Source organism: Adiantum capillus-veneris, chromosome 30 (assembly GCF_014529385.1).
Source record: "Adiantum capillus-veneris isolate H3 chromosome 30, ASM1452938v2, whole genome shotgun sequence".
NCBI lineage: Eukaryota > Viridiplantae > Streptophyta > Polypodiopsida > Polypodiales > Pteridaceae > Adiantum > Adiantum capillus-veneris.
The window spans coordinates 35,608,436-35,633,580 of NC_140960.1; the positions used below are offsets into that span (position 1 = coordinate 35,608,436).

The following is a 25,145-nucleotide window of genomic DNA, read 5'->3' on the forward strand; positions in this document are numbered from 1 at the left end:
TTTTCTTAGAAAAATATTTTGGCATTCTCGCAAAATTTAATGTTTCATAGAGGAATTTACAAACACACATAAGCAATCATGATAATACAAGTTACCCTCATGCAAACAAAATTTTCTCTTAAATATCTATCCCAATTTATATAAGACATAATGATAGAGTAGAAATGATCATTATTCACTTCATATCAAACTTAATCTATCAAATCTCTATGGACCACAAAAATTATATTACATATTGGTCTTCGACTCAAGGCAATGGTAAGGTTGTCTCTTTTCTAGCCAAATATTTCAAAACAAAATCATACCGATAATAGTTGAAGCCATCGCTTCTACCTATTATTGAGTAATGGACTAGTGGAGATATATTCTTAACTAGTTCTCAATATAACCAAAGAAGGTTTCCCTAATTCTAGAATCTTTAAAACATAATCTTAAATCCCTCTTCTTTCAATGTTTTAAATGTAGCTTTACATGCTTCAAATTATACAAATCTCTTATTTTTCTTTGGTAGTTTAGTTAGACATCTTGCAATTTTAGAAAAATTCTTAATATGTGCTCGCTTATATTGTGCTAGCCCCAAACTACTCTTCATATCTCTCATAATTTTTGGTATCGAGAAAATTCCTCAATTGCCTTTACCTTGTTAGAATCAATATGAATGCTCTCTTTAGAGATTACCCTTCCTATGTATACGATTCTTTCCTTGGTAAAGAAAAGCTTACTTAATTTGGCATGTCATCCTAACTACCACCTCACTCACTGTGACGCAAGAGCGTAATACATTGATGAACAAGGGAAATACATTGGTGAATAGTAAAATACAGAGTACGCAAAGTAAATAGAAAAAATAAAGAATCTGTATGGATGTAAGGTTTGGTAAAGTGCAAAGCCTAAGAGTTTTGATACTTGTCTATATACTATGTTTTCTCTCTCTCTCTCTCTCTCTCTCTTTCCATGTCACCCTAACTACCACCTCACTCAGTGTAGTACGATATAGGAGAGCGTAATACGTTGATGAACAAGGAAAATACATTGGTGAATAGTAAAATACAGAGAACGCAAAGTAAATAGAAAAAATAAAGAATTTGTATGGATGTAAGGTCTGGTAAAGTGCAAAGCCTAGGAGTTTTGATACTTTTTCATATACTATGTTTTTTTTTTCTCTCTCTCTCTCAATCCTAGTTGGCTAGTCCACCTCATAGACGGAGGTCGTCACATCACCAAAAGTCCATGTCATCACACCATCTCACCTTCCACATCACCACAGTTAATAGTTTGATCTCAACACTTGGCTTGCCATGTCACCCTAAATACCACCTCACTCACACTGTGACGTGATACGAGAGAGCGTAATACATTGATGAACAAGGAAATTACATTGCTGAATAGTAGAATACATAGTACACAAAGCAAATAGAAAAAATAAAGAATCTATATGGATGTAAGGCTTGGTAGAGTGCAAAGCCTAGGAGTTTGATACTTCTCCATATACTATGTTTTCTCTCTCTCTCTCTCTCTCTCTCTCTCTCTCTCTCTCTCTCTCTCTCAAAATCCTAGTTGGCTATTCCACCTCATAGAAGGAGGTTGTCGCATCACCAAAAGTCCATGTCATCACACCATCTCACCTTCCACATCACCACAATCAATAGTTTGACCTCAACACTTGTCTTGCCATTTCACCCTAACTACCACCTCACTCACTGTGACGCGATACAAGAGAGCGTAATACATTGATGAACAAGGGAAATACATTGGTGAATAGTAAAATACAGAGTACGCAAAGTAAATACACTATAAGAGGTTGTATGCTCTTGTGACGCTGTTAGCGACGGAAATACATGGCTTTTTATACTCCCCGACGTCGCTAAGACCGTCGCTAAAAGCATCGATACGGGAACGTCGCTATAATGGTTACTATATGTGTCGCTATACTCATCACTATATAGCGATGACTATAGCAATAATCATAGCGACGTTTACAGGTCATCTATAGCGACGTTTATAGCGACGTTGTAGAGCCTTATATAGTGACGGTCATAGCAACGCCCAAGATAAGTTTTTTTTGGTGGCATGGCATTGAATGCCCTACCACCCATCAACCATATTGAATGTTTCATTAATTGATTCACCTTTGAAAAAAAGTGCAAGCTTAGATATAGACCCAAAGTAGTCAGCCACAAGACAATATAACCATTAACTCCATCATCCATAGTATTGTTTGCAGAATAAATATACAAAACTGTCAAAAGTAAATTGATGGAAGTAAATCAATGACAATTGTACACATCATAGGCAAAATCACTTGATTGTTAAACTTTGCAAATGTAATAGTTACAACACCATTGTCATTATTGAAAAAATATACATGGTTTTCAAAAAGAGGTATAAAAGTCGTCTCATGATACATATGCTATAACAAAAGAAACTAATGCTATCTAGCTACGGATAGACTGACCTCGTCTAATCAGACGTCTCATCGCGTCCAAGTGGCGTATCTGTCGGATTCTGTAAAAAAAAACAATAAGACAGCTTTTTGTAAGTATAAACATATCGCGATGTTTATAAAACAATACAACAAATAGAAAAGAGTAAACCCTAATACTAACCATGCCACCTCAAGAACTCAGAATATCCATCAGGGCATTTAAGCCCTTCCTGCCTACGTACCCGCGCTTGTACGGTGTGGGGTCACGTCCTATCATCGACCACTGTCAAAACATACAAAGAATCCATTATGTTAGAATTTAAAAACCCATAAACCCTAAACTATCAAACCTAAAGAGCAATGCGAAAACACTTACAAAATCGCCCTCAAATGATGCCCACCCGCCGCTCCCCAAGTGGTGCGAGCTCCCTGCCTCTACTCGCGCTCTGGCTGCCTCCTTTTGTTGCTTCCACTTGTCGGGATTCTCGCCCGCTACTTTCTTCGCATTCTTCCAATCTTCTTTGGCCAGCTAATCTGGTGTGTTCCACCCATGCTTGATTGCTTTTTGCACTTCGGAACGCTTGTGCTTGTCGTATTCGTGCATTCGAACTTTCATCAGGTCTTTATTGAAGCGGTCATCCCGTGTTGGAACGGGAAACTCGTCATGAAGCATGCTGATGACTTTGTCTTTTAGATCACTTGGTACTTCACCACTCCAGGTGTTTAGTATGTAGTGTCTAAACACCTGAGAGCAAAGACCACGCATGCGCGAGATCACCTTCTTGCCTTCATCATCCAAGATGACGTCACCGCTGAAGTCGACGGAGTAAGGCAAGCCCTCTCGCCGGTGACGCGTGAACCTGGGTGTCACGGCAGGGGTCTCTAGAGGCGTGTCGATGAGGGTACGGACGTCAGGTGTCTCCACTGGAGTGTGGGCCCCGAAGCGAGGAGTGTCGACTAGAGGGACTCCTGGAGGAGTAGCTAGTGGTGTGTAGCTGCTAGGAACGGCCGTCAGCAGCTGCACAAAACCTGGTGTAGATGGTGATGCCATGGCTGGTCTCAGGGCGGGCAAAGAAGGGGAGGGTAAAGAGCCTCGTCGAACACGAGGCGGTGTCGAGGCATCGGCGGCGGCATCCCCACAACAACTGCCATCGCCACCACTTGAGTGCTAGTGCCTAGACGAGTGTGAAGATCGTCTCATCGACACCGAAGCTTCGGAGCGTGCTGAATGCTTTGAAACAGAGGGAGAGGCGGCCGGAGTAGGAATGCGCGATGGTGCCCCAGAGTGATGACGCTCCACTGTCTCTGCGCGGGTGACAAAGAAGAAAGAAGCTGCTCATCATCCATACTTGCATTAAACATACAAACATTTAAACTTAATATTGAATAAATGGAGAAGAAAACATGGACAAGTAGAGAGAGAGAGAGAGAGAGAGAGAGAGGACTCATAAAGGGGGAGGGATTCCTGTGTAGAGAGATTTTGTTGAATTTATTTGAATTTGTAAAAGCACTGCGCTCTGGGTGCGATGGAGACAGAAGCTGCATCGCGAAGGTCTAATCATAGAAGTTGCTTGCACCACCACTTAATCTAATTGATCCGGTGAAAAAGACACTGAGAAGTAGTAGTAGTGCTTCTTAGTGTCTCTTTCACCCGATCAGCTAGATCTCGTGGTGGCACGAGCAACATCTATATTGAGCAAACCAGCTTCGCGATTGCAGCTTCAGTCTCCATCCCACTCGGAGCGCAGTGCTCGTCGTCCTTGCTTGTGAGAACATACTTAGAGCATACGTACCTGGAGTGGATGCAAAGACCATTAATTACAATGACGCAATGATGCAATGACCATAAAATACATTGACGCAATGATGCATATAGACATAAATGGACAAAAGCCACGTGAATACAATATACATTATAAAACGGAGCTAGAGTGTTCAAATACAACATTTATGGCTTTAAGAGGTCTCTCTCTCATCCTCGCAAAGCTCATCATAACTTCCTATATCTATATAGAGCTCTCCGTTTAAATAGATGTCCTCCGTTTCATTTTGTAGATCCTCTGCATACACCCCTTAGAGTAGCAGCTTGATGCTCGTCTGGCACCAGCTCAGCCGCTTCTGACTGAGCATCTTCTCCGATATCCTCCATTGATGCCGCTGTGATTCGCACATGGTAGCCTTCATACGTCCGTGCACTACGAGGGGCTACCTCTATGACGTACCACCAATTTGATGCAGACTTTGTAGGATGAAATATCACCTGCCAAAGTCACATAACTTACATGAGAGCTTCCAAGCACATAGCTTCTAAAATGGGATGATAACTATTTACATACTTACTTGTTCACAATGCTTAGGGTGGTACAAAAGTGTCTCTTAGGTCAGTCCATTTCTTAGTTGAATCCACCTCTATGCATAGTAGCGTTGCATCCATGATTATCTTGAACCATTGCACATCGAACAAGTCGACAAAAAATCCTCTATAATCGATCCTTAAAATCTCTTGTAGCGTGCCGAAGTAAGTGAGTTCTGCCACCACAGGATCTGCATCAGAGGACCGTTGTCGACTAGACTGTTCAAATTTTGCCATGACTCCACAATCTTGAGTAGAACGCTTTTTGTCGATCCATTTCATCCTAAAATGATGACCTTTACACCATGCTGCTGTGTATGACTTATACTACAACCAACAAAGATTATGAGTGGCCGTTCAAATATCTAGAAAGTCATTAGTCGTACATTGCAAACTTATCTTGGTCGCGCAACCCCGAGAGTACTCCCACTCCTCCTCAGTCACTTCTTCACCGCACTGTTTTGAGCTTTTCAATTGTTTGTGCAACCATCTTAAGCTCATGAATGTTGGTAGGCTCTCTAGACCCGTCAGATAGTGCATTGATGGTCATCTTCCCCGTCTCCGCTCGATTCGTGCCCTTTGTCACTCTTGCTTTGCATCCTCTTATTGTGAAATCCACTTTTGCATCACTTGATTGAGAAGCATGAAAAATCTATTGATTTTAGCCTCTAGATCTTTCGTCATCTTCTTCTCAACACCGAGATTGCACATGACAATCCCAGATATGCGCTCATCATCTATGGTTCGCAATACCGTGTCTCGGGCTTTATCAAATCCATCTAGCCACTCTCCAATGTACACTAGGGACTCTGATACTAGCCAACCTTCTACCATGCTACCCTCCGGACGTGCCTTCTGACGCACATATCCCTTGAGCGTTTTCATGGAACGTTCTAAAAAGAACATCCATCTCGAATGTACTGTGCCAACTATTTCCATCTCGAATGTACTGTGCCAACTATTTCCACCTCATCAACTATGTGAACAAGAAGATGCACCTTAATGGTTAGCATGGTAGTAGGAAAGTGTTTCTTAAACATGCACACAACCTCCGCACCGTTTAGTTTGGCGAATGGTATGGAGTCAAAGTTGATCTCCTTTTGTGAGATCCATTGCACCAACTTTGCAAATTTGTTAGATTGTGTTACGGATGTCAAGAGACAAACATCCCTCAATGGCCACCGGTAAAATAAACTACAAAACACGTGCAACAATGATATTAAAGTCCACACAAGAATTTGTTACACAATTCTTACTATGATATATTCCACTATGAACATACCTGATACATTTTATGCCAGTCGTGTGACTTCAAACTGGTAAGCTTTCTTTCTTTAGTAAAACACGTTCGGAGCGAGTGCATTACGCCAGTGGGGGTCCGTAAAGATCGAATGGTCTCTTTTACTTTGCGTTCTTGGGATCTTGTGAAAGTCCATGGTGATTTAGGGAGTTTTATCAATCCATCGGATGTTGTCTATGGCCAATATTGCTCCATACGATCCACATTTCTAAGGGCAATCCTGGCTCCCAAAGTATGTTTCTTGCCGGTCAGATGGTCCCATAGTAGTGATAGCCGTTTTTCGGCTCTTCGTAATTTCCATAGTGAGTTAACCCACCCTACCAAAATCATCCAAACACTGTGGCTATCCCTACCATTTCACTGTATATAGGTGTGTGTGAGTTAGGGGACTTTTCCCATATCTTCTTAAAAACCCTCAGCTAGCTAGTCACTGGGCTAGTTGAGCCAAAAAAATATAAAAATATAAAACATATAAGTATATTATGGCCCATTTTTGTGTAAATATTTCATTGTATATAGGGCCTAAATAAAAGTATTTTTCATAATTATTTTGGTATTTATTTAAATATTTCTACCTATAGTGTGTTATTTATGCTATGTACATTGACTCACCATTATCATCTTTTTTCTTACCATCTTGCATACTCTTTATTCCATATAAAAATAATTTCATGCAAGCTTCTCTTATTTTTGGCGTAACTCCATCCCAACAAAAATAAAAAAAAACTAGTTTTATTTATGTGTATATTTTTTCACTATTGTGATTTTTCCTTCCTACATCTATTCTCTTTTACTCTCATAAATTAGAACACCAAAGATATTCATCTTTTTATGGTAGACTTATAATGAGAGAGATTTATTTTGACCCCTTTATATTTTTTCCACCTATATTATGTATATTTGACACGTACATATTTTTTTAGATCCCTCAATATTTGATCTTCTTAGTTGTACTATTCACTTATATCATGATCTCAACAATATCTTCAATTATAGACCTACCAAATAAGCTCAAGGGTATGTGGAATGCATGCATGCACCATGGGGAGCTCACTCTTGGAGGTATTCAAAAGAATCATCCAAAGAAGGACCTCACAAGGACCTTGTGCAGTGGAATAAACAGTCAGTTTTTTTGAATTTTTAAAGATCACATGCTCCCCGAATTTGAAAAGGTGATACAAACAAAAGTTGTAGCTCGTGGGCTGAAATTTTACCTCAAATTTTTTCATATTTTTTTGAGCTACGAGCTGTGAGCTATGATTTTATTGGTGGACCCCAGTTTGCCTATGCTATGCAGCCACACTCCCTCTTCCACTTTACCATTTTCCTCTTTCACACACACCTCTCCACTCATCATCCCCACCTCTCTCACCACTCCTCTCTGCACCCTACTCACCTTCTTCTCAACCTTGAAGAATAAGAGAAACCATGGTGAACTCATGTCTCCTACACACACTTCCATTCCAAAATTGACCACATAGTCTCATTTTTTCTCTTCCATATTACCCATATTTATAAAAAAAACCACAAAATTCAGCCTCTTCTCTTGAAAGACAACATCATGGTGATTGATTACTCATGTTCACTTACCTTGGCTCCCAAGGAAGGTCAAGAGTGGAGAAAAAACGTACCCTCAAAGCTAGTGGACCGTCAACAAGCGTCAAAATTGACCCTACTCAAGACACTCGACATTGTAAGAAATCCATGTTTCTTACCTATTAAGAGTTTTTTCTTCCTTATTTGTATCCTACATGGATACTCCCATTGTAAATATCCAATTCCATTTGTAAATCAATAAAAATACTAACTCTACTAATTTACTAACACTAACTTAGTATGATAAGTCCTATCACCTCCACTTCTCTCCTCTCTCTCTTCTTCATCTATCCCCACCAACTTCTTGATAATTCCAAGCAAAAGAAATTAAATAAGTGCTGAAAATCTAACCCAACCATGGTTAGAAGAGTAACCCTAGCCCTCAAAATTGCTATAAAAGGAAAGTGTAGCTAGTACAAAAAGGGGAGAGTCATAAGCAAGAGCACTTTGCTATAGCTTGAGAAGCCAAGCTCAACCTCTTTAGAAGGAGCTCTTGAGTGGAAGCTCATTGGCTTATGCATATGCTTGTGTTGTATTAGGGGTGATTAGCAAGGGAACTCTATGCCATTGTAAGAGAGAGTGATCATTATATTGAGAGTGGAAAATCTATCATTCCTCCTACTAGTGTAAGCCCAACATTTGCTGAATCAAGGAGGGTGGATTTGGACTAAGCTTGGATACTTTGTCTCTCTTCCAACGTGAAGTAATGGACAACAATGATGTGTAAGTGTCTTGGTGATATTTTTAGTTCTTGATAGCTTGTGTCTGGGTGTTGTCATCAATTTAGCCATAACTCCCACATATTGTAAGAGGGCGACAGGGTGGAGAGGACTCCCCTGGCCTTAAGACAGTGATTGGGGTGGCTTTTCTTGTGATATGTCGTGGTGAAATTTACTCAAGCTATGTTGAACAAATACTAATCTCACTTTGATCGGTCATGACAGATTTGTAAGAAGGTATTAATGCAACAAGCACCCCCTCCCTCTTCTCTCTCTTTCTTACATATATAATTGTGTTTGCTTGATCATTGCTGATACATTTCAAAGCAGCCCGAGCACTATCTCTCTCTCTCTCTCTACGCATCCTAGTTCGCATCCAAAACTAGGTGGTCCCCCAAATTTGTGTAGGGTTAGGTTGTGGGTTTATGTGTGTGTTTGTTGTTTTTTCCAACCCCAACCCAATTGAGCAGCACGGGAGCCTAGAAGGGTGCTTAGAGGCCTCTCTTCTTGTTGCCTGCCCCGGACCGCCTCAAATTCATGCCCCCACTGAGGACGGCGTGTGTATGTTTTGTGAAGGCTCAACCTTTAGCATAATCAAGTAGCTTGCATGAATCACAAGAATTTGTATGATCCTTTCATTTCGATTGCAAGGCAAAAGGTACACATAATTATTAGTACTAAGTTGCAATTTCAACGCGTAATTCGTAGAATTTTAGGCTCTCTTAGGTTAGCCGAGATAAACGCTTCGGTAAATCCTTTTATTTTGCCTCTCATTAGGTACTATCTTAGTTTCGATGTATATATCTTTGTTCTATTTTAGGCATTAGGTTATGTATAGAGCATGGATAATGGACCAGAAATTTTCCCTTTTCACTTCACACTACATATTAGGATAAATATTGCACTTAGTAGAAAGATACATTTTCAGCAGCGTATGGTGTTTATGTTTGGGGCTGAAAGAACAGAGAAAATTCTTGCATCTCCACAACCTGTCATTCTACCTCTCATCAACTACCACACTTCTTTTGATGTACATGTGTTCATTTTATTTTCAAATGAAGTGCAGCCAAACAAAATAGTGTGTATGTTGGCTTTTTGTTTGCCCACGTTTGTTACAAAAACAAAAAAAAACGATCATTTGTTGTAACAAGGAGTGTGTGTGCAGTGAAAATTCAATCCTTAGAGATCTAGCTCTATTATCGATTGAGTTGCAGGAGCAGGTAGTAAAGCGTCTCCCTCATAACAAGAGGGTGGTGAAGCTTTGACAAAAGGTCCTGCATGTGGATTCCATTTTCCTTTTGCGGTTGGGCACTAAGGAAGACCGTACATTCATCCAAGTAGTGTGTGCCCTAAGATTGGTAAATAGAGTGAAATTTGGTGTTTGGCGAGTGCATTTCACCATTGAGGAAGACTCTTCAGGAAACTTGCGGCTAGAGTTTATGCTTCATAGACTCACATTTGGTGAATTTTTCCCTCATTTGCGTCTTATTAATAGTCTTCTTTTCACTTTCAACAAAGGAGATAGGGAGCTATTTAGGGCTTGTCTTAATAAAGAGAGCATCGAGAAGATTGCAAATTTGTATAAATTCTCTCCTTCTCTACTTTCTATGACACTTTGTTCATAGAGACATTGTAAATCTCTTGATGCTTATGAATGATTTAACCATAATCCAAGGAGTTTTTGTCCAGGAGTTTTGTAGCACAAGTGGAGTCTTTAAATCTTGCAAGCTTGATTGGACTGGAGGAGGATGTTCTTTATGAAATTGTGAGAAGGTTGCCTCATTCGGACTATGTGGAACTCGAAGGAAAGGAGCTCCTAGTCAATTGCTACTTTCTCACAGCCTTCGACGAGCATGAAGATCTAGTTTTTATACAAACCGCTTGTGCATTGGGAATTGTAGAGCAAGTGCAATTCATTACTTGGGACGTGGTTGCTCTTCTAGATCTAGAAAATGAAGTTTTAGATATTTTTGTATATCGTCTTAGCTTTGAAGAATTTCAACCCTTCTTAGAGCTCATAAATAGTCTACCCTTTTGTGTTGATCAAACAAATCGAGACCTCATTGAAGCTTGGATAGCTGAAGAAGAAAATGTACAGTGGTACTTTCTTACTTCTTCATTTGGAGGCGAGTGGTTCTAAATTTCTATTGTATCCCTTGTTGCAACTTGTGTTGTAATCTTTCATAATAATGGAAAGCCAACGCCAAATGTTCGGATACCCTCTTTTCTTTGGAGAGCCTGGAGAGGATGCATAATTATTTTTAGCAAATTTCAAGATGTCTTGTCGTATCAAGAGGATAATAACTGATCAAGAACGTGTAGAGATGTTTGAGGTGGTCCTTAGGAAAGATGCTAGCACTTGGTTTGACTCTTTGCCTGAGGAAGTTAAAGGGAATTACACGAAAGTTGTGAATAATTTCAAGAGATACTTCTTTGATCCCCAAAACACTCAAAAAACTATGGCAAGACATTGTTTCTCATAAGCAAAAGGATTTAGATGACTACTACTTGTACAAGCAAGAGTTTCTACGTCTTTGGGCTCTATGGATACAAAATGTTGCTAACCTTGGTTATGGTGCAGAATTTCTAAAGAAGGAGAGATTCATGGCTGGACTCTTTCCTGATCTTAAGGTAAAGGTGGAGGCGGATGCACCTGCCACCTATGATGCAGCTGAAATTAGAGCTTCCAAGAAGTATAGGAAACTCAAGTGCCTAAGGGGAGAGGTTCCAATAGAAGGTCTTAGACCCAAAGGTAAGTCACAAGCATGAACATCTAGGGAGCTTCCCGAGGTAACGACAGAAGTGATTGAGAAGTTAAATGAATCTTTAAGCAGCTTGTCAATTCACCTTGCACAAGCTGTAGGTCCAAAAGGACAAGCAAGGAAGTCTGAAGAGCGAGATCCACGACTTAGGAGAGTCTTACAATGTTGGAATTGCGGAGAGTCTGGACATGGGATGTATAATTGTCCTTGGCCCCGTGGGGAGCCAGGGAGACCTAACTTGAATTACCCAGTGATGAATGCAGGTGAAGGAACTAGTCAGCAACCACGGCTTCTACAAAGGCCAAATGGAGCTAGACCACCTCCACAAGGAGTGGAAGGAGTTCCACCTTTGCCAGACCCAAATGTGCATGTGGTAGAGGTGACAAATTCAAAAGAGGTTGACATGGAAGCAAATGGCATTAAGCGTGGCCATGGAAAAGGGAAGGAGAAAGAAGGTATCACATCACAAAGTGACCATGGACGAGGTAAGAAGGCAAAGGATACCAAGGAAGCTAAGAGGACTCGACGTCGTATCAATCTCCAAGACTTCCCTCTTGGACATGGTATGGATCCATACAACTTGTTGGAAGACATGAGAGGTAAGGGTCCTGATATCACATGGCCTCAGTTTCTTGCATTATGCCCACAAGTTAGGAGGGATTTAACAAAGGCAGTTAGCACTAGGAGAAAGGTAAAAGAGAGTGTGTCTTTTGTAAAAATTGCACATGCTGAAATGAATGAGGATATTACACCTGTGCTAGATTTTTACATCAAAGAAAGATTGGTTAGGAAAGGTCTAGTGGATGAGGGTGCACAAATTTGCATCATGACAGAGGGACTCATGCAAAAACTAGGCATGCACATCCATGAGACACCTGAAATTAAAGTCAAGATGGCAAACAATAGCAAAGCTAGGTGTGTAGGCATTTGTAAAAATGTTTTTGTAGAGGCCTTTGGCATTAAGAAGGCGGTGGATTTTTATGTTATGTCTACCAAAGGAAATGGTTACCCATTTATCCTAGGGAGACCATGGCTAATGAAAATGCGAGCTTTGTAGGATTGGAAGAGTGGAAAGCTAATTTGCAGGAATGACAATCATAAGAAGGTTGTCTTTGACATGAAGGAGCAACGCCAAGAGGAGCTCCATGAAGAATCATCTCAAAGTGAGACGGAGGAAGGCTGGACCGATAGCACTTCAGAAGGAGAAAGTGGCGGCAGCATTACTGAAGAGGAGTCTTCCATCGAAGTCATGGGGGTAAGGTTTAAGCCAAACAACCAGGAGACCTCTTCTCGAGGTTTGGAAGAGGTAGGTACTCAAGAGAACCAAAATGTGCAAGATGAAGGAATGTTAGAAGGTATGTTGTTTACAACACTTACAAAGGACGAAAGAGAGGAGTTCAAATGTGTGCTTGGAAAATTTCCGAGGCTTTTTGCTAAAGACTACACCAATGTGCGTGGAGTAGATGCTGTTCAACACAAAATTGAGTTGAAGCCAGAGGCCACACCTAAGGCTCAAAAGCTACGAAGGCTAGGAGTCATCAAGGAGCAAGCTTTACTCAAGGAGGTAAGAAAGCTTCTAGCAGCAGGTTTCATTTATCGAGTGGGTCTCTCCCGTTGTTGTCACTCCTAAGAAAAATGGCAAGTGGAGGGTGTGTGTGGATTACCGTCCACTCAATGAGGCAACAAAAAGAGATCACTTTCCCCTCCCATTTCAAGATGAGATACTAAATGAGGTAGCTGGTCATGAGAAGTACACTGTGTGTGATGGCTACTCGGGCTACTTTCAAATAGGTATCGCATTGGAAGATCAGTTAAAAACAACCTTCATCACTCCTTGGGGTTGTTATGCTTTTAGAGTCATGCCATTTGGTCTGACAAATGCTCCTGCAACATTCCAACGTTTCATGAACATGGTGTTTCAAGCATTCTTTGGAAAGTCAATTAGTGTGTTCATTGATGATTTCTGCATTTATAGCTCAAAATCATTGCATCTACAAAGGGTAGAAGAAGGTTTAAAGAAGCTCTATGACATGGGAGGTCAACTCAACCCCGACAAATGTCACATAGGTGAGGATGAAGTGATCTTGCTTGGTCACAAGGTTTCCTATAAAGGCATTGAGGTGGATCCTTCAAAGGCAAAGGCTCTTATTGAGCTCCCATCACCCAAGAATCTCAAAGAGGTAATCTCATTCATTCAAAAGGTGAAGTATATGTCACGCTTTATTCACTTAGCTGCGGAGTTGATTCATCCTTTGCAAAAGTTGACACAACAAGTAGAATTTGCATGGTCTGATGAGCTTGAAGAGTACTTTTGTAACATTAAAGTCATCCTGTCAGAACTACCAACACTCATGCCTCCTTGTTGGGAGTACAAATTCTTTGTTAGCTCTAGTGTTGGGAAAGAAACAATTGGAGCGGTTTTGCTACAACAAGATCCCCATAGTACCCGGATGCGACCCATCTACTTTGCTAGTAGGGTCATGAATGCTTTGGAGAGAGGCTACATGGAGGCAGAACTCATGATGCTTTCTCTCATGTTTGCGGTGAGAAAGTTTAGATCCTACTTGCTACCAAAACCTTTTGTAATTCTCATTGCAGTAAATTTGTTTCCTTGGGTGTCATCTCAAATGAATCTTAGCACTAGGATCTCAAAGTGGATTATGGAATTGCAAGAGTTCCAATACTCTTTCAAGGTAGAAGATAGTGTGCGTGCACAATTGGCAGGGATCCTTACTTATAGGGTACATGAGAAGGAGATTAAGGTGCCTGAAGTAAAGACCCTACCATTGCCACCACCTAAAAGTATTCCTAATGCTTTTACCTTGTTCTTTGATGGAGCTTTTCGACGAGTCACAGGAAAAGCAGGGGGAGGGCTAGTATTGCTCAACCTAAGTGGAGAGGTGGTCATGAAAGAGAAGGTCAATCTACTAGGTTCAACTAGCAACAATGAAGCAGAATACGACACACTACTTCATGGTTTAAAGATATGCATTGGCCAAGGTATACAACGTCTCATGGTAAAAGGGGATGCACTTCTCATTGTGAAGCAAATTTTAGGCATTTGGGCATGCAAGAATGAAAGCCTAAGGACAAAAGTTCATGCCATTCGTAGGATGTTTAATCAGTTTGAAGAAGTGAAACTAGATGTAGGCTCTTTGAGAACGTCATTGAAATAGCCAGATTCGCAGAGATCATCCAAGAAAGCAAGGAAGCAATTCTAGCCTTTGATAAACAAAGGAAATTTGAAGAGTGGAACAAGGTGGTGACGACAGTAATATCAAAACCACATGCGTAAGTGCTTTACAGTTGCCATGGGGTGGCCCCTTGTTAGGTGATGTACTGATGGTTTATGAAAGATGTCAAGGCTCGACACGAGCATGACTAGCTATTATAATTCTTTTGGGTTGTTAATATAATCCACTCACGATTGTGAGTTTTGCCAAAAAAAAAAGAAAGAGTTTTTTCTCGTGTGGCTGACTCTTAAAAGTTCAAATGGTAGGCACTATGCGAGAAATGGACGCTGCTCAATTTGTGGAATGCAGGTCCGTGGAGTAGCACTCCTGGCATGACATACATGAGCCTTCGATATGCCAACACGGCGTCTTGGTTGGATATATGTTACATCTCCCATCAGGTTGATTGGCTTCTCTCATCTGTGATACTAAGTGTTGATACCTCCAAAATCATGTCGGATCACTTTTCTCTTAAGCTACACTTAGCCAACACGAGTAAGGATGCATGTTCCCCGGAGGGGAAAAAGAAAAATTTAGTATCAAGAAATCATCACTCTAAGGACCCCCTCTTCAGGTCGTTACCAAAGACGGCCCTCTACAAATTAAGGCAAGATGTGGGGGCCGCTGATCCTAGAGCCTAGCCCTCTCTGGTGTGTAGAATTCTATCCGCGGTAAAACGAGCAAGGCCCAAAGTGAAAAAGTCTTGAGAGGATGCAAACAAGGAACTGAATGAAGAGGTGGAAGAACTAGCCAAAAGAAAGCAAGAAGGAAGAATTCTTCAAGAAGAGCACAATAGATGGCTAGAGGCCAAAGCAAGTCTGGCTAATCTGAAATCTGAGGAGATTAACAAGACCCGACTACTAGCCAAAGAGCTTGCCCTCAAACCTGAGCCTGCTAACCAGGCACGTTTCTTCAGAGCTCTCAAAGTTAGAAGAAGAAGGAACACTATCACTACAATTACTAGCGAGAGGGGGAATGTTGCTAGAGACCAGAATGCTATGGCCAAGCTCATGCTCGACCATCTCAATCAAATTATTGGCCAACTAGAAGACTACGCTCAGGTGACCGAGGAGGCCAGAGTCGTTTTTCTTGGTACGGTCAACTGTGACCTACTACGTAATGAAGCAAAATCATTGCAGAGGCCTATGGATGTCGACAAATGTTGGACTATCTTATAGGATATGGGGAAATAAAAGTCTCTTGGGTGGGATGGGCCAACTCCCGAATTTATCTTTGAATTTTGGGAGGATATCAAAATCTCAATAGTGCAACTAACCAACAGGGCTCTGCTTGAGGGGCATTTGGATTCCAACCTGAAAAGAGGGTTGATCAAACCTATCCCCACGCTAGTTTGGTGCTCTTCGCTGAAGCACTAGTGGCTTATCTTTATGCTGACATTTGCGTGGTATGAGCCCAAATGGCATGCCAACGGGACTATGATATCAAAGGCTATATAGGTGTTGGATGGGTGGAGCTCGTTGTATGCTATAGCCCAAGCTTTATATTGGTATCCAACTCTTTTAAAGGGGGGGTAGTAGGAGGAAAGAGGGTCTTCGTTAGAGTCTAAGAAAGGGACTATGAGACCACATGAAATGGCAAGGGGATCTATGATAGCAAGGGCTATACAAGTTTTTGATGGCTCGAGAGTTGTATGCCATAACTCAAGCCTTACAAAACTTGTATAGCAAGGGCTATACAAGTTTTTGATGGGTCGAGAGTTGTATGCCATAACTCAAGCCTTACAAATATATCAAAAATTGGACAAAAAAGTTGGGAAGGGTCCCAAAATTTTACCCTTTCATTTTGATGGCCCAATTGGATTAGAGCCTTTCCTCAAGGACGAATATCCATGGAAGTTTCCCTTCTTTAGGAAGTGCGAGAGAACCTTGGAATTTTTTCCCTTGCATTGTCCGGGAATCGGGATGGACAATACTCTAAAAAGTGGATAAAATATAGGGAAGATTACCAAAATACCCCTCTAATTATTCGAAATTCCCAAAATACCCCTCAAATTTCAAAAATTCCCAAAATACCCTTGTATCTATTTTAGCTAGATTGTTCACGATTTCCTAATCTATATTCTTTTTTGACAATGTATATCCGTTTTTTAGTGCTTAGCATGTAATTTGTCACAAATTACCTCCCAAGAAAAGACAATTATGTCTAAAAATAATGAAGCATTTCATCTCCAAAGCCTACATAACCAGCTCAAATTCTAGTTTTAGTATCTTATATTCATAGATAATCAGTCTTCTTATGAAAAGTACAATCTTTTTAATTTTTGGATAAATTTGCTCTCACAACTAGGGGTATTCTGGGAATTTTGGAAAATTTGAAGGGCATTTTGGGAATTTTTGACAAAATATGAGGGGTATATGGGAAATTTTTGAAATCTGAAGGGTATTTTGGGAATTTCCCCAAATTAGAGGGGTATTTTGGTAATTTTCCCTAAAATATATGCACTCGTTTAGAGAAAAGAGAAGTTAAGGCCCGGTGTATTGGATTGCCATCCTACATTTCGACGGGTAAACTTCAATCGGCTCTTCTCAAACCACATGTCATCTTTAACCTTTGTGAGCAAGCTTTTTTGTCTCGTGCACTTTTCGAAGCAGGCTCTCAACAGGAAACTCCCTTTTGCATCGTGTCCCAAAGTGGGTCCGTTTTATGAGAAAAAGAACCACGCTGAAACTGTCACTTCAGTGTCAAATCTTTTGTATTAATGATATTTGATGATTTACCTTGCACAATTGCATCCAGATATCGATGGCCTTTTGTATATAGTATTGTAGCAGCATACGTGACTTGACCTAGCAAGTGGGCAATTGGTGCAGACTAGTGTTCAGGAAAATCCATTTTCACAAACATACAAAAATCCCTCTAAGACAAATCTGACCCGGACATTTTATAATACTAGCCAACATTTTTCCAAAATTACATTATTTTTCATGTATTTTAAGCGGAATTTTCTCCTTCTTGCCCTCCCCTGAACCGGCTACTTTGATTTTGCAGCCGGCTCAAGGCTAAGCTGAGGCACACTTTTCCCAAACACTGGTGCAGACTCCACCTCCAACATCGACTATCAGACTTCAATGCATGTCATTTCTCTTTGCATGTGAGCTTTTGTAGATGGCCATTGCCTTGAGAAGTTGTCCGCGGGTGCAAGGCAAATCCCTCTAACAAAGACTGCATGCCAAGTTTTCCTTTTCTCTCCACAAATGAGAGGCCTCCACCTCGGCATGGCCAACACTTCCTTGCTCTCTTGTCCCTATCTACCACGGGGTGGGATGGATGGGATTAATGGTCCCCGTGCAATGACAACCCTGTGCATAGATCTATCAACAATAATCTTGAGGTAAAAAGTAATGTTGGCAATCTGAGATTTTTTTTTTTAAAGAGTAACATTTTTGTGATTATATCCACATTTCCTTGTATCTGCACAACAAGATACGCACGCGAACACCCTCCTCGCAAGGGTTCAAATCGTGGGTATGAGGGGGTGGGTCACCCCAAACTAGGACATTCATTTTGATGTTAGTTTTTCTAAGAGAGATAACTGATGCTTTTGATTTTGAAGCTTTTGGGGCTCTGCTTTTGGGCATCCCTTGTAACCTTTGAATTAGTGGTGAGGGCCTCACTTCTCAGAGCATCTGGACGCAGAGTCTGAGAGTGAAACCCTAACCGCTCTCTTGTACTTTGATGATTAATTAATATAAAAAGAAATACCGAAAGGGGCGCCAGTCTTTGGGGCCAATATCTCTAGGCACAAAAACTCCGCCGGGCCAATGCAAATCTATTGTGATCTGTGAATTGTTTTGAAGTGGTTATTTGGTGCTGTCGCGGTTGATTCTTGACTTGGAGTGTCCAAGTCTGTTACAGTGGTATCAGAGCATTAATCTTGGCATCCCAAGAGTATTTTTTACCGCACAAAGATTTAGATCCCCACACCTCTGAAATCTATCCTCCATTGTTGATCCAATCCAACCCATCGTGTGGTAGATAAAGCTGAGGAGAGCAATTTGACTTTTGAGGTCCATTCTATAGTGAGGATTGAGCCAAGTGGCTCAATACCCTGCCCTTATTTGGGAAACGGATATTTGGCTCACCATGTAAAGATATCTTGACACTCTTGCGTGGAATTCAGTGCCGTCTATCCCATCACCCCCTAGTCTTGAATGCTTGTTGGCTTTCTAAAAGAAGCCTTAGAGGAGAGTGATGTTGGGCATACTTTCAATGAATCTTAAATGTCCTTTTGGATTTATTATATTAAATGGATTTTTGGCCTTCAGAAGGCCATAGGAGAATGGGTGGAGAATTGGTGCACTTTTTGGACCGTTGATTAAGAATCACGGATTGGCGACACATGTCAGGTGAGCTTGTTTTATATAATGTATATGGGTCTTTCCATCACTGTAACTTGGTTCCTTTTTTGGCCAAGAAGGCCATAGGGAAGTGGTAGAGCAAAACGTGCAATTCTTTCACCATCAAATGGTCACCCTCACATTAACTTTTCTAGGTGACATTTCAAGTCATTTCATGCCTTACTATATTCATTTGAATATTTTCATTATGAAAATGAGCATGTGTGTCTGTACGCGTGCATCTCTCTCTCTCTCTCTCTCTCTCTCTCTCTCTCTCTCTCTCTCTCCATTAAAGTGTTCGAGAAATATCATTTTTTCAGACATATAAAACTCTTTTTTTTGAATTTGCTAAGAGAAAATTTTTAAAAATTAAATTTATTTTTTGGGTTTTTATATTTATTTTTCTCTATTTTGGGGCAAAAAATCTCCTTTTCCCCTTCCAATTCTTTCACCATCAAATGGTCGCTCTCACATTAACTTTTCTAGGTGACATTTCAAGTCATTTCATGCTTTATTATATTCATTTAAATATTTTTATTATGAAAATGAGCATGTGTGCGTGTACACGTGCATCTCTCTCTCTCTCCATTAAAGTGTTCGAGAAATATCATTTTTTTAGACATATAAAACTCCTTTTCTTGAATTTACTAAGAGGAATTTTTTAAAAATTAGATTTATTTTTTGAGTTTTTATATTATTTTTCTCTATTTTGGGGCAAAAATTCACCTTTTCCCCTTACTCTCAATTGACATTTTTGAAATTGAAAACGACAGAATATTAAGCTGGGACACATTTTTCATGAACACAAGGTCCATTAACATGTCAAATGTGTTCTAATACTCATATATTAGAGGAAAAAATGATGCCTTCTTGAGGCCATCTTGAAATCTTCACCTTGTTTAATGCTCAATTGACTTCCTTGTTTTATAATGTAAATGAGTCTTCCCATCATTGTAATTTGGTCCCTTTAATTAATGTTCACTTGACCTGTAAAAAATCTTTGTTTAGTTTATAAGTTCTATAAAGGTTATATTTTTCTTTTATAATGTAAGTGGCTCTTTTCATCATTGTAATTTGGTCCCTTTATTTAATGCTCACTTACTCTTTTTTTTTTTTGGCTTTCTAAAAGAAGCCTTGCATTGAGTTGGGTTATCATACTTTCATTGTTTTTAGTGATGATTGAGACTTACATTAAATGTTATTTCAATTTTAAAATAGTATATGGATCTTTTTATTTCAATTTCATTTCATATCCTGACATGTCTTTACTTTTCTTGCATTCTATTGTTTTAAAATATTAAAGTGAAACTTCACTTGCATAATTCTAGTAAATCCTATGGATACACACACACACACACACACACACACACACACACACATATTAATAAGTTTTTTTAAATTTCACATTTCATTTCATAGCCTCACATGGCTTGACTTTTCTTACATTCTATAACTTAATTCTAGTCAATATTCAAGGAAGTCTCTTTTATTAAGCGGCTGTCGACTGAGTTTCCTCCCCACCACAAAGAAGCGAATCAGAAATACTAGCATAAATTTTAAATTTGTTGTATTTTTGAGCTATTTTCTCACATATTTCAACAATTTTTCTTCCCTTTACGATGGTCTGCACCAATTAGTCTCCATCTTCAACCGGTTCAAGGCTAAGGTGAGGCAATCCTTTCTTGAACACTGATTCTACTTAAACTCAACCTAATGATTTTATCACGTTCTAATTGTTTTATTAAGCCACCGTGATTCTGTCACTTGTTAAATCTTTGTTTAGTTTTTACATGGGTCTTTTCATTTAAGGATCTAATGACTTTCTTGTCAACTTTTTGATTTAAAACACACTTTTTCTTGTAGATTTTCTTTTGTGTTACAGACATTTCAAACTAAAAAATAATAAATTCCCCTTAAATGAAAGAAATTTTTCACCACTAAGAACTTTTTTTCAGCTTTTGGTTTTGATATGCAAAATTCACCTTATTACTTTTATACATGTATTATTATTAGGGATTAGCTTTAGAATTTTTTCACAGCAGCTAACATTTTAAAAAAAAAACTTTTTGTTTTGATATGTAAATGTCACTGTGTTATGTTAGTGCATGTATTATTATTAGGGATTAGGTTTAGAAATTTTCAATATTCATTTCTATCCTAAAAATATTATGGATTTCTTTCATTTAATAGCATGCATAATTTTATTGTGTAATTTATTTTATTGATATATTTATAGAAGAATTAGATCAATTCCTAAACTCTCACAAATACTTTATATGCTTTATGTTTTCATGAGGTCAATTAATATAACACTCAGACATAAGGACATAAGGAAAAGCAAAGATTTTTTGTGCAATTCCTTTACCATTGAATTCAAGTGTTGGATGTTCTCCATGTGGCATTTGAACGTTACTGGATTTTAATGCGTGCATATGGGAGTGCCCCCCCCCCCCCCCCCTCTCTCTCTCTCTCTCTCTCTCTTTTGTAGGCCGCCAAAAATCTTTACCTTGTTTAAATGTGAATTTCTAAGCTTTGTAAGTAACTTTTTCATTAAAAATGATAATTACTTATTTTTCTTGATTGTTAGAGTGAAGTTTGTGCACCTTTAATCATAAATAGCAATTAATAGCTTAAATTTTGTAAATCTACCATTTACATTAAGGACTATGTAAAAGGTTTCTTTAAACCCCCCCCCCCCCCCCCCCCCCCCCCCCCCCCCCTTCCGTCCTCTCTCTCTCTCTCTCTCTCTCTCGGAGATCATTATGAGCTTTAACTTTTTTTAAATAGAATTTAACTCTCATGACCCCTCAATAGTCACTTTTTGGCCTTTTGAAGCCCCTGTGAAGACTTCACCTTGTTTTCTTACTTAAAAAGGCCTTAAAAAAATAAAAAATAAGGAGTGCATTCATAGGAGTTTGATCTTTTGAATCCCGATGTGAAGTATTCACTCAATGAAATTTCTTTTACTATTTTTATTTGTGAACGAGTGCTTTCATAGAAGACCTCCCTGCAAAACTTTTTGCAAACGATTCTCTCCTCTTCTTGAAGGCGTGCCCCCATGTCATTAGAGAAGCTCTGGAGATTGTACAAATATTCTTAGTAGCTTCGATGTCCCAATGTAATTTAGAGAAGTCAAGGATGATTTCCCTATCAGAAAATGACTCATTTGATCCTACTGTCTGGTCGGAGGAGATTGTCACAAAAGGGAATATCTTTAGACATCTAAGAGCCCCCTTGGGGGTGGACGTAACTCACAAGCAAAGATTCAAGTGGGTGCTTGAAAAAATCAAAACAAAAATGAGTAGGTGGGAGTATGCTCTTCTCCCATTCCCAAGTCGGATAAAAGCGTTGAATGCCTTTATGATTCCTTATATTGCTTTCACTAGCCCGCTTCTCAAGATGGCTAAGTGTCACTGGAAAGAGTTCTTAAAACCAGTAAAAAGATTTTTATGAAAAAATAACACGAAATCTTCCAGGCCATGGCAATGGGCCCGTTGGGAATCAATTGCTCGACCGGGGAATCAAAGAGGCCTCGGAATTCTCAACCCTATGGCCCATGTAGAAGCTTGTTGCGCCAAATTTGTGGTTTCCTTGACTAAACAGGATCAAGTTTGGGCTATCATGATCAGAGATATGATAGAAGCAGCTAATCTTGGCTCGAAGGGTGGAAAGTGGAGAGGGGTGGATGTTCATGACAAACTGTTAGCCCCACCATGGTCTACTTTGAGACTGGGGGGCAGCTCAGGAGAATTGGTAAGAAAATGCAATAGAGCAGCAGGATTCTTAAGGTCGGGGGAAGAAGCCAATACTTCAAGAACTCCATCCTACATTGGTCCCCCTGGCTCTCCCAAGTTGTAGATCCGCCACAAAGTCCCTATTGGATTGAGACAACGAGGAAGCTGAATAACCTTAGTCTGAACCGACTTGAGCACTTCTGGGACAGTGGCAACAAGAGCTGGAAAACCATTGAACTTATGGTTACCCAGTACCAACTTAATAGCTTGGAGGTCTTGCTTGTCCACAAAGTGATGAAAGAGCTTGACAATCTAATGATGCCAATCTGTGATTCGGATTTGGACTGGAATGCCTGGAAATGGCCCGGAAGCAATCTCTTGTGGAAACCCCATACTAAAAGCATCTATCAGACAATGATGCAAAAGGAGAATTGGTCTAGCCCCCTTAACAAGATATGGAAAAAGCAATGGCCGGAGGAAAGGTGGGAGCATGTAATGGAGAACATGTGGAAGCCAAAGGTTTCGCAATACATGAAGGTTTTCTTCTGGAAGGTTATTTGGGGTGCTCTACCGACGGGGGTGAAGATTCAGGACAGAGGGATTGGGTCAGATCGATGCTTGGGGTGCAGGGTAGCTAGTGAAGATCTGGCCCACCTATTCATGGACTGCCCAGCTATCAAAGGCCTCGTAGGGAAAGTATGCAAGTGGGTACAATTAAGAACATGGAAAATTAGTGTTTTCAAGACTAACCTATTCCTTGGAGGTAAAAATTCAGGTAGTCCTGCACTCCTCGTCAGCACACAGATTGTCAGATACTTCTTCTTTCATAATGTATGGCAGACAAGAAACCGCCGTGTGTTTGAAGGAGGTTTTGAGGTGTCAAGCTTCACATAAATTATACAAGAAAGCAAAGTGCTAATATGGGCACTCGGACGCAAGCATCACTCGGAAGATTAGTCTAGGACTACTTGTGCCTTGTTGTTAGAAGATGGAATGCCTAGGATGGGGGCAAATCTTGACCATCAGTAAATAAAAAATCTCAGAATGACAAGAGTATGGACCTTGTGTATCAAGGATGTGGAGGCGGGTTCGTAGGGGTGGTTGCCCTGATAGCCGATGTAATTATGATCCCAGAGGTTGTCATGGCTCAACATGAGCATGACAAAACCTTGTAATTTTATGGGCTGCTCAATATAATTCACTCACAATTGTAAGTTTTGCTATTAAAAAAAAAGGAGACCTCGTATAGATCTATTTCATTATTATTTTTTTCTTGTAGATCTTCCTTTTCTTATGCACTCTATTAAATGTTCTTTTGTTTTAGTTTATGAATGGGTCCTTTTATTTTGTTGTTTTTATTTGATTTCTTTTTCATTCTATTTTGTTTTACAATGCCAATGTGCACATTTCTTGTTGTTTAAGAGGGAGCCTTCCTAATATGTAAGAAATTTGTGATTTATGTATATAATAGAGAATATGATTTTATATTAAAACACAACTAAAATGGCAAGCCTTTATTGCATTCTATTATTCTAGAATGCCAGATTGTTATGTAGTATGGTGAAAGTGAAGGCAACAAAAAAGTCACGAGGGTGTCGGCAGGGCAGTTTGAAATTTGTGGAAGCTATGAGCCAAAGCTTGTGTTTGAAGCGTGACTCCTTCAAAAGGCGAAGCGTGGAATTATTTCTGCCTACCAAGACCGGTCGTTCTAGCCGTCAATGAGCCAGTGAATATATTGTGTAATCCAAATAACATACATCTCCAGACAAGATGGGGTGTTTGATGATACGCGTCTGTGTGGTGATGGCTCTGCTCCTTGTCTCTCCCACCACTGCGTCCGCTTCTGCTCCGGACTCTAGCGGTAAGTCAGATTTTGCGTTAGTGACTGCCCCAATTGCGACGCCGTAGTTACCACGCTAGAGTTCAATGTCGCCCGCGTCGTTTATTCTACATATATTGACTGGCAGGCAGCAGCGCCAACAGTCGGACTGCGTCGGCGTCGCTTCCTCACGAGCTGCTCATCGACCCTAATTTCCGCCGGCTGCAGGTATTACAAGTACAATTCATTCTTCCTCTCATAATTCATTCCTCTTTAATTTTCTCCTCTTTTGATGATTGGTTTACACTTCGCATCCGCAACAGGAAGACAACCCTCCCCCTGGCCGCGCGCCAGGCCCAGCTGACGACAATTGCTGCTGAGAATACCTTCTTCACCTTCCCCGGAAAATTCTTTTAAAGCAGCTAGATTTCAAGTTTTTCTTGAAGAAAACCAACAAAAAGTCAGATATGTTAGTGCAACATGCTTGCTATTGTATGATATGAATTAATTAGACAAGGTGGTGGAAGGGCTTACATACTTATGCATTAATGCAATGACAAATTTGGAGAGCAGAGAAAGACGCCAACGGGAGCAAAAACTGTGTGGTGAAAGGTGTTCTATAATATGTGTTGCATAGTAGATATACAAAGTGCGGTCTTTAAGGGCCCAACCTAACAATTATCTAGCATATGATGGTTAGTAGATTCTCTTGTGCCACTTGTGTTAGAATTATAGAAGGAAATACACAAAAGGCAATGCAAGAAAGGGTAGGAACCTAAAGTTTTTAATCTGTGTGTTCATGGCTACTTTCTAGGATCCATAGATGATTGTGGTTAAAACTTACAC

At 40.0% G+C, this 25,145-nt stretch overlaps 1 protein-coding gene across 1 annotated transcript in view; it reads left to right on the top strand.

Annotated features, from left to right (window-relative positions):
• The window catches only part of LOC147417796 (uncharacterized), a 66,531-nt gene extending 41,654 nt beyond the window's left edge, over window positions 1-24,877 (top strand). The window contains exons 2-4 of the mRNA XM_086506930.1: window positions 24,017-24,341; window positions 24,448-24,527; window positions 24,623-24,877. Coding sequence (XP_086363056.1) covers window positions 24,251-24,341; window positions 24,448-24,527; window positions 24,623-24,679 — 228 coding nt within the window. The 5' untranslated portion in view covers window positions 24,017-24,250 and the 3' untranslated portion in view covers window positions 24,680-24,877. The remainder of the gene's footprint in view (window positions 1-24,016; window positions 24,342-24,447; window positions 24,528-24,622) is intronic.
• The last annotated feature ends 268 nt before the right edge of the window (window positions 24,878-25,145 follow it).